The following is a 9,757-nucleotide window of genomic DNA, read 5'->3' as shown; positions in this document are numbered from 1 at the left end:
CAATTCTACTTCTAGAGACATTGCCTTACCAGCATCTTGCAACTCTTATTAAGTACTTTGAATTTTAAGTATTTTTTGAATTTGTATTTTTTGATAACTCCTATTCCTGTTGTTTTATAAATACATTGTTCCCAAAAGACTATTAACCAGCTTTTCCCACTTACCGCACAGCACTGTCTCATATTCAAAATAATGAAAGTCTTACCTAATGCAGTAATGGTGGAATAAAGGCAAAATACCAGCTGACATATTAGGAGTTGGAATGGTAGAGGGCATTTGGACTGATTAGGCAGGAGAAAAGGAAAGTCTAGGTTTATATCCTCAGGTTTATAGTCTAAACAACGGCAAGGATAGTGAATTTTTCCAAATAAGAAAGATGTATTTTGAATATGTTCAATATTAACTAACCACAGTATTCAATATCATTTGAGTTAAATTAAATAAAAAATAATAAAGTTTCTTAATAGTTCTAATTCAAAAGGTAGTATTTTAAAGTATTTCCATCTACAAAGATACTTTTTTTAATTAAACATATGAAAGGATATTTAAAAAAATGAAACCTTTTGAGAAGTCAGCTTTTTAATTAAGTCTTTAGAGAAACATTTGAAAGAATGAAAAAAATAATACTAAACAGAAATTCAAGCTTAAAAATTACAGATTAAAGAAAACCATGGAAGAAAAGGTTATCACAAGATATTACTTAAAGAATATTTTAAAATAAGATAGTGATTCTTTTATTACATTTTTTATTCACTGAATCTAAAAATAAATTTTACAATTTTCTGTTTTAATATCAGCAAACAATAATAAAGTATAGATGCAAATATTTACTAAATATACTTTTTTTGACTATATTCAACTTACTATTTCTTTAAAAAATATAATTCTACTTAAACCCATTAGAATATTTACATTTAAGTACTTCAACACAATCTATGTGTATTAAGTAAAGTAAGAGCTCCTCAAATGAGGAAAAGTCTGATTTGGTTCTGTAAATAAAGATGATTTAAAATATAAAAATTGAACTTAAAAAAGCCCAAATCACCTGTTTTTTAAAGTCATACCAACCATCTACTTCTAAATTCTTATCAAAGCTAATTTCTTTAAATTCAACATTTACTAACTGAACAGATGGGTTTTTTAAAATGAGGAATGTAATTTTACTTTCAACTTACTGCTGATATATTCAACTAGAGCTTAAAAAAAATAATTTTAGAATATACAAAGACCTGAATTAAACCATTCTCAACATTTTTCTGAGACTATTTTCTAATTGACTTACTTTTTCTACATGAGCTTTAAAGATGTCTACCACAGGAAGGGTACAAAAGTAATTACCTACAACTATAAAACCTACCAACTAAACTCCAATTGTAACATTACTGTTTTTTTTTCCTCTTATAAGAATCATTACTGTGAACTCGAACTCGGTGGTACACAGACGATGCTATTTTCATGCTGTCTTTCTTTGTAGATGTCTTCTCTTTTGCTTCAGGTTTCCAAAGTAACAACTGGGCATCTTCCCCTCCGGTTAGCAAAGAATCATCCTGCATATTCCAACAGAAAGAACGGACTGTAGCAGCATGGCCACGCTGAAGGCAGGTGACATGGTTCAATCCTGATGGAGAACAGCTCAGTAAGTGAATCCTTCCTGTGTTTGTCCCTCCAACAACAAACAGTTGGTTCATCTTTTCATGAAATAAGCCACCAATCAAATAATCCAAAGTATCTTCTTTCATATCAATTACTTCTCGAACATTGTGGATGTTCAAACATGTAACAGGTTCATCATTATCCAGATGATTAAGATCCCACCAACAAAATCCTTCATCATGTGTCATGCAGTAAATCTGTTTATAATCTTTCCCAGACCAACCAATATAGCTTACTGATGAAACAGAGTTACAGGTTGTAATTAGCGCATCTTCTTCACTGTCAGCACTAATATCAAATACATTTACCAGGCCATCAGTGGAACCTGAGACTACCATATTAGGGTTGTTGGGATGGAAGCACACTTGCGTGATATCATCACTATGTGTCTCTGAATATGCACCAAGTGGGTCTCTAGTAGTAGACAAATTCTGAGAATTAATTCTTGCATCCCAAAATACCAACAATGCATCATCATCAACTTTTTCTGTACCAGCACAAATGACATGATCATTACAGTTGATATCAAAACTGATAAAAATATTGGAAGGGTAGCCCTTGAACAGCTGGACAGGTTTTTCATTGGCTAATCGAGCATCCCAACATTTTACAGTGCCATCGGTACAGGATGAATATACTTTGTCACAAGAATTTGCAAATTTGACCCCATTAAGAAGTCCAGGACGGCCACTAAATTCTCGTAGTACATTTAACCTTTCTTTGTCATATAATCGGATTGATCCATTAGAACATAAAACAGCAACCAATATTCCCTTTTCTGCTTTTACAGTCTTTGATGTGTCTATGCCAAGCAGGTAAGTGGGGTCTTTAGTTTCTGTGGAACGCTTAACAATGTTCAGATTAGCAAATTGTTCCTCAATCTTCTCCATATCAGGAGTAATATCCACGGGTAGTAAAAATCTGAAATAAAAATACAAAAACTAAAATTAAAAGAAAAAAAAAGATGTTAATTCCTTAATCCTTAGACCCTGTGATATAAAGGGAATTGCAGTTGTAGGTAGAATTAAGATTGCTAAACAGCTGACCTTAGAATAGGGTGATTATTCTGGGTTATGTAGGTGGGCCCAAAATAATCGCCAGTGTTTAAAAATGGAAGAGGTAGGCAGAACACAGATTTCATTACTATGGGAGAAAGGCATGGAGAAATACATTGATGGCTTGGGTGAAGGAGGTCATTAGGTGAACAGCAGGTGGAAAGTCAAGGAAACATACTTCTTTAGAACCTCCAGATGAAAATGAATCCTAGTAACATCTTGATTTTAGCTCATTATGACCCATTTGGGAGTTCCTATCTTCAGGAACATAAAATGAGAAATGTGGCGTTTCAAGCTTTTACAGATTCTTCATGAAAACAGAGGAGCACTGAAGTGGTATCATTTTCCCTGTGATTGCCTTAAACATAAGTAGAACAAAAGAGGTGAAGAGGAGACACAGAAAAGAGATATGTAGAGACACCTGAATAGATATTTGGAAAGAGATACTTAAAAGAGAAATATGGAGGGTTTGGTTCTTGGCAGAGATAACAGCAGCCATAATCTGGACCTCATGTTGGATTATGCGATATATTTTCAATTTTGAATCTCTCTTGCCCCATCTCTGGGATCTGCCTAACCCCTTTTTTGTGGGCATTTGCCAGAAGGTACCTAATACTTGTGACAAGATTTTGGGCCTTAGTAGCCCAGCTTTGACCTAAAACTGTTTAGCTGGGCATTTGCCCATGAGGGGATGAGTAATTTTTGCAGTATTTTACTCAGAAATTATTATTTGAAATCTTTTCTCCCTCCCCTCTTTCTTGTCTCTCCCCCTGCCTCCAAGCCAATTCTATCTGAGGGTCCCTTTATTCTGCCTTTGTGAATGAGATTCTTTTTTTTTTTTTTTTAAGATTTATTTCTTTGTGCATACAGAACTGGGGTACAGGCCAGAGGCTCAGGGGGCGGCAAGAGGCTTCACAAGAGACAGTGGGGAGCAGAAGAGGCAGATCAACGAAGTACACTGCTGAGGGGAGCAGCGGGTAGGTCAGGAGAGGTCTGCCACACCATGTGGTCACCTCCGGGACAGGCGGGAATCGAACTCATGCAGAAGCGGCTTTAGATTCTCAGTGCTGTGCTTTAACCCTTAACCCGCTGCGCCACCAGGGAGGGCCCAATGAATGAGATTCTTTTTAGAGAGTGTACCCTTCAACAATTTGGAGTCCCTGAATACCTTTTGGTTGCACAGTAACAAAGGCACAAAGTCTGTTACAGCAGCAATAATAAGCTTAAAAAACAAAGGCTTCCACTACATGCAAAAAAATGAAACTAGATCACTACCTCACTCCAGTCACAAAAATCAACTAAAAGTGGATTAAAGACCTAGACATAAGAACGGAAACCATAAAATACCTGGAAGCAAAGATGGGTCAAACACTACATGACATAAACTTCAGGATAAAGGATAAATAGATGGGACTACATCAAGTTAAAGAGCTTCTGTACAGCAAAAGAGACATTACAAAAAACAGACAGCCCACTAATTGGGAAAACATTTTCTCACACAAAAGTAGCGATAAAGGACTGATCACAAAAATATACTGAGAACTGACGAAACAACAAAAAATAAAGTAGACAACCCCATCAAAAAATGGGCAGAAGAGCTAAAAAGACACTTCTCCAAAGGAAATGCAGATGGCCAACAAGCATATGAAAAAATGTTCAACATCACTCGTAATAAGGGAGATGCAAATTAAAACCACAATGAGATACCACCTCACCCCAGTGAGAATGGCACATCTTCAAACAACTAGCAACAACAAATGTTGGCAAGGATGTGGAGAAAAAGGAACTCTCCTGCACTACTGGTGGGAATGCAAACTAGTACGACCACTATGGAAAACTGTTTGGAGGTTCCTCAAACTGCTATACATGGAGCTTCCCTACGACCCAGCAATCCCACTCCTAGTTATCTACCCAAAAGACACAAAAACACTGATTGAAAAAGATACCTGCACCCCCATGTTTATTGCTGCTTTATTTACAATTGGAAAAACATGGAAGCAGCCCAAATGTCCAAAAATGGATGACTGGATTAAAAAGATGTGGTACATATATACAATGGAATATTACTTAGCAACCAAAAAAGAGAAACACGGCAGCTTTCGCAGCAACTTGGATGGAGCTGGAAAAGATCATGCTTAGTGAGATAAGCCAGAAAGAGAAAGAAAAATACCGGATGGTTTCACTCATAGCAGGAGTATAATGGACCAGGCGAGAAAATAACAAAAATAATGAACAACCATATACCAGAGACATTTTGTGGGGGTGGAGTGGGGAATGGGATCAAAAACGGGGGGGTGGGGAGGGAGGTGCACGGGATGATGGTGATGGCACATGGGTGACTTGGTGATGGGAAACCCGCAGGGATTACAATTGAGATGTAAAAAAAAAAATGTACAAAATGATGTAAAAATAAAGCCTTTGTTATAAAAAAAAAAAACAAAGGCTTCCAGTATAGCATCCTAGAGAAGTACTTCTTAGTTTGAACCTAAGTATTCTGGCTTCAGGGATTATACTTTTAAACCACTATACTAAATATCTTCTCCATCCTAGGTTGTATGGAGTACAACATCAAAGTCTACTAACTTTATCACAAATTCTTCTATCATGCATAATCTCACCTGCTTCACAAATTCATTTTTATTATTAAGGTGAATTTTTTTCCCTCTTGCTTTAGCAGTAACTTTTTAAAGTATCTGTCTTGTCTTTAAAAGGAGAAAAATACTAACTCAAGAATTGTTAGAAGGATTAACAGAAATAAATTCAGCACAATGTTATGTAGAAATTACCAGCATTGGTGGGAATGCAAACTAATACAATCACTATGGAAAACTGGAGGTTTCTCAAACTGCTAAACATGGAGCTTCCCATTTGACCTAGTAATCCCACATCTAGGTATTTACCCAAAAGCCACAAAAACACTGATTCAAAAGGATATCTGCACCCCCATGCTTATTGATGCTTTATTTACAATTGGAAAGACAACTGGAAACAGCCCAAATGCCCAAAAGTGGATGACTGGATTAAAATGATGTGGTACATATACACAATGGAATATTACTCCACAACCAAAAAAACAAAAAACAAAAACACATGCCTTTTGTAGCAACATGGATGGAGCTGGAAAAGATGCTTAGTGAAATAAGCCAGAAAGAAAATGAAAAATACCGGATGGTTTCACTCATAATAGGAGTATAATGGACCAGGCAAGAAAATAATATAATGAACAGCTATATAAAATGAACAGTTTATAGGGGTGGAGTGGGGAATGGGATCAGAAATGGGGGAGAGGGGTAAGGAAGTGCATGGTGATGGCACATGGGCAATTTGGTGATGGGAAGCCCAAGGGGATTACAACTGAGATGGAAAAAATGCTCAAAATGATGTAAAAATAAACCACTGTGTTATTAAAAAGGAAGAAATTACCAGCATTAACACCACCAAAGCTAGTAAGACTATTATGAAGAATTGGATCTATCAGAATATCTCCAAATAGCACAATTAAAGCAATATGTGTTAAAAAAAAATTTAAAGTTGGTTTGAGTTCCAAATGCTTGTAGGAATAAGTATTCTCTCTAACCTTTAATTATATAAAAATAGAAAAAAAGATAAAAGAAGACAATGAACACATATAGTCTTTCACCTTCTAAGTTCACTAATTGTCAACTTACTTGCTTTCCACAATAACTTGCTTTCCACATTACTTTTTGATAAAAGAATTTGAAAGTTAATCAGACAAAATTTTACTTAACCTCTAAATACTTCAGCATAGAGCACCCCCCCACCTTGTTTTCATAACACTGAATTTTTTTTTCAAAGATTTATTTATTTGTGCATACAGAACAGGGTACAGGCCAGAGGCTCAGGGGGCGGCAAGAGGCTTCACAAGAGACAGTGGGGAGCAGAAGAGGCAGATCAACGAAGTACACTGCTGAGGGGAGCAGTGGGCGGGTCAGGAGAGGTCTGCCACGCCATGTGGTCACCTCCCGGGCAGGCGGGGATCGAACTCATGCGGAAGTGGCATTAGCTTCTCAGTGCTGTGCTTTAACCCGCTGCGCCATCAGGGAGGGCCAACACTGATTTTTTTTGACAAGTTCGGCTGCCTCATAAAATGCCCCATATTCTGAATTTGTTTTTCCCCCATGATCAGATTCCAGTTTAACATTTTGCCAGGGATGTTAATGATGCTGGGTATTTCTTACTGTGTCACATCAAGTACACACGTGTCAAATTTGATCACTTAGCCCTCCCTGGTGGTGCAGCAGGTTAAAACAGCACTGAGAAGCTAAAGCCACTTCAGCATAAGTTTAATCCCCACCTAGGAGATGATCCACATGGCTCCACAAACCTCTCCCGACCGGCCTGCTGCTCCCCTTTCAGCAGGGTACTTTGTCAGTTAGCCTGTTGTGCTCCCTCTTGCTCTGGTGAATCCTCTCACCGCCCCTGCACCTCTGGCCTGTACCCCAGTTCGGTATACATAAATAAATCTTTTTAAAAAAAATGGTCACTTACTTAAGGCAGTAGCTGCCAGATCTCTGCATTTTAAAGATCCATTCCTATCTTTGGAGTTAGTAAGCAGTTAGTAAGGGAGTGATACAATGAGCCTGTATGAATAGCCTATCCTACCACAACCTTTATCCAAAGAACCTAGCACCCATGATTGTCCTGGTCTGAATCAATGATTACAATGGGACTTGTAAAACAGTCCTTTTCAAATGTTATCATTCCTTTTACCTTATGCGAATTCTTCTATGATAAGAGGATCCACCAGAGCCAGAGTGGGAAGCAGAATAGGCATAGTGACTGAAATACACTGTGGAGGGGAGCAGGTGGTAAGACAGGAGAGGTCTGCTGCACCATGTGGTTCAACCTCCCTAGCTGGGGGTTGAACTCATGCTGCAATAGCTAAAGATAGCTTCACAGTGCTGCACTTTAACCCCTTGAGTCACCAGGGAAGCCCTAAACAACTCTTTCTTGATCATTTGTTATTAATAAATGACTATGAATGAAGATTCAATTTTCACACATTAAGAGCCAAAGAGATCTTGGAGAAACAGAATAATAACAGGTTACTATGTGTGCCTATGTGTTTCCATGAACTCTGTTTATGAAATTAGCAAAATAATGGCATTCTTTAACAGTACTTTTAATAAAATGCCAACATGAAATATAAAGATGTATTTGCAAAGAAAAATGTAATTTTACATAATTTTTTACCATGAGATATTCAAAATATCTTAAAAGGTGTATTTATGTAAATGTTTACTGCTTTGACATTCCAAAGAAGAAATCTGTTTTAATTCCAGATGACACATTTGCCCACTCTTGGAATATTCAGTGTTAATATGAAGTTATAAAGGAATTGTTTCTTTGCTACTGTTTCATTTTGAACTCTACATATGATGGATCAGATTGATGAGACTTTTATTTATTATTTATTTGGATAATCAGACTTTTAAATAATAAAAAAGTTTAATGTGGTTTTTAAGCTAATAATAATTTCTAGGACTATGATTCACTTCTACAAGCAAGCAGGATAGTAGCATAGTACTTTTTCCTGCCACTGTGTTGCCTGGAGAGTCTGTTTCCAACATTCCTCTGTAAGGCTTCAATTCAAAGCACTCTGGGGACTGCTAAAGCAGCCTATTCTGTCTGCTACAGCAAACTGACACTTCAAGTCCACAGCAGCTGTCTTGCGACAGGCTGCCCATGTGACACACTGTGTAAGTGCACCACAGCACCTCAAAAAGAAAACAAGAAGGTAAGGTAGCTATATCCCATAATACTCCCAAGCTACAGTGACTATATTCATCTATACATGCAAACTCTTACAGGGAAACAAGAAACAAAAAAAATCTCAAGTTTGTTTTAACATATTAATATGCAAGTGAGTCATATGTGCAATATAACCTTCCAAGGCTACATAGTTAATTCTTAAATTAAATACTCATGAATCAGTGCGAATGAATATATTCTTTTCCTTCTATGTATAGCCTTCATTAGATTTTTCTTTCCATGATTACTTCCCAGTACTCACGAGAAACTGTAGGCTCCTTTCTTCTCACTCTGTCCTCTCACAAGGAAACCTCATATCAGCCATGTTTTCAAGTGACACCTAGATGTATTAGCATGATCTCTCACCTGTTTATAAATCCATACTCTCTACTGTCTACTTACCATTTCTCCCTGAATATGTCCCACTACACCCCAAAATAAAACTGATTACTTGCGCTTTCTTCCTTCCCCACCACGTTTTCACTTAAAAAATGAAAAAAATTTATCTCACTTTTCTCTACTTTGGTCCATGATAACATTCTGATCTACCTATTAAAATCAGAACCTTTGGGATACAGCTAACTCTCCTACTCAGATTTCTCAATCAATCTCTAGAGCCTCTTTGGAGCTTCTAATACTTAGGAAGTATTAGATTAAGTCTATCTCTGTAGACCAAAACAAGATTGACAATGTCATATTGTTCAACCTAACACAAGAGCAAACAGGAGTAACCTTGATTTTTTATCTTTTTTGTCTATTTGCTTCTGCTGAATCCACAAAAGGAAGTGTTTAAATTAAAATTAGCATTCTATATCTCAACATATTAGTGAGAGCTTAAGACAGAGTGAATTTTATATTAATACACACACATGTAAAAAAGGTATTAAAGAGAGTGACAGAAATAGGGTACTTAAGCAGAAACAGGAGTAAAGAGGGAAATGAGATAAACATAAGGGAAAGGATACACAGGGAGTTACTATCACTGCCTCTTGAAACAATGCAGTTCTTACTTTCCCTTTGGATAATGAAACAGAACTTCCAGATAAAAGAAGTTCAGTCAAGTTTAAAGCTATGACAGTTTTCTTGATCAAAAGGCATTTTTTCTTAAAAAAAGTCCCTGGACTTCAGTTAAGGATATAGGAAGTACTCATAACCAATTTAACTAGGGCCCTAGCTGTTGTGATAATGGAGGCAGAAATCATCACTAATATCTCATCATGATCCACTAGTGCAGGTCAGGAAATAATAGAAACCTAGCAGCACCCTAGCACCAAACT

The 9,757-nt window shown here is 36.8% G+C and overlaps 1 protein-coding gene across 1 annotated transcript in view; it reads right to left on the bottom strand.

Moving 5' to 3' along the window:
* Nucleotides 1–863: 863 nt before the first annotated feature.
* Nucleotides 864–9,757, bottom strand: part of WDR89 (WD repeat domain 89) — a 26,943-nt gene continuing 18,049 nt past the window's right edge. The window contains exon 2 of the mRNA XM_004681796.2: nucleotides 864–2,574. Coding sequence (XP_004681853.1) covers nucleotides 1,380–2,543 — 1,164 coding nt within the window. The 5' untranslated portion in view covers nucleotides 2,544–2,574 and the 3' untranslated portion in view covers nucleotides 864–1,379. The remainder of the gene's footprint in view (nucleotides 2,575–9,757) is intronic.

This window comes from Condylura cristata, unplaced genomic scaffold, assembly GCF_000260355.1.
Source record: "Condylura cristata isolate star-nosed mole 26May11 unplaced genomic scaffold, ConCri1.0 scaffold00013, whole genome shotgun sequence".
Classification (NCBI taxonomy): Eukaryota; Metazoa; Chordata; class Mammalia; order Eulipotyphla; family Talpidae; genus Condylura; species Condylura cristata.
Note: the sequence above shows the minus strand (reverse complement) of the source record. Positions and strands in the feature narration are given on the sequence as shown.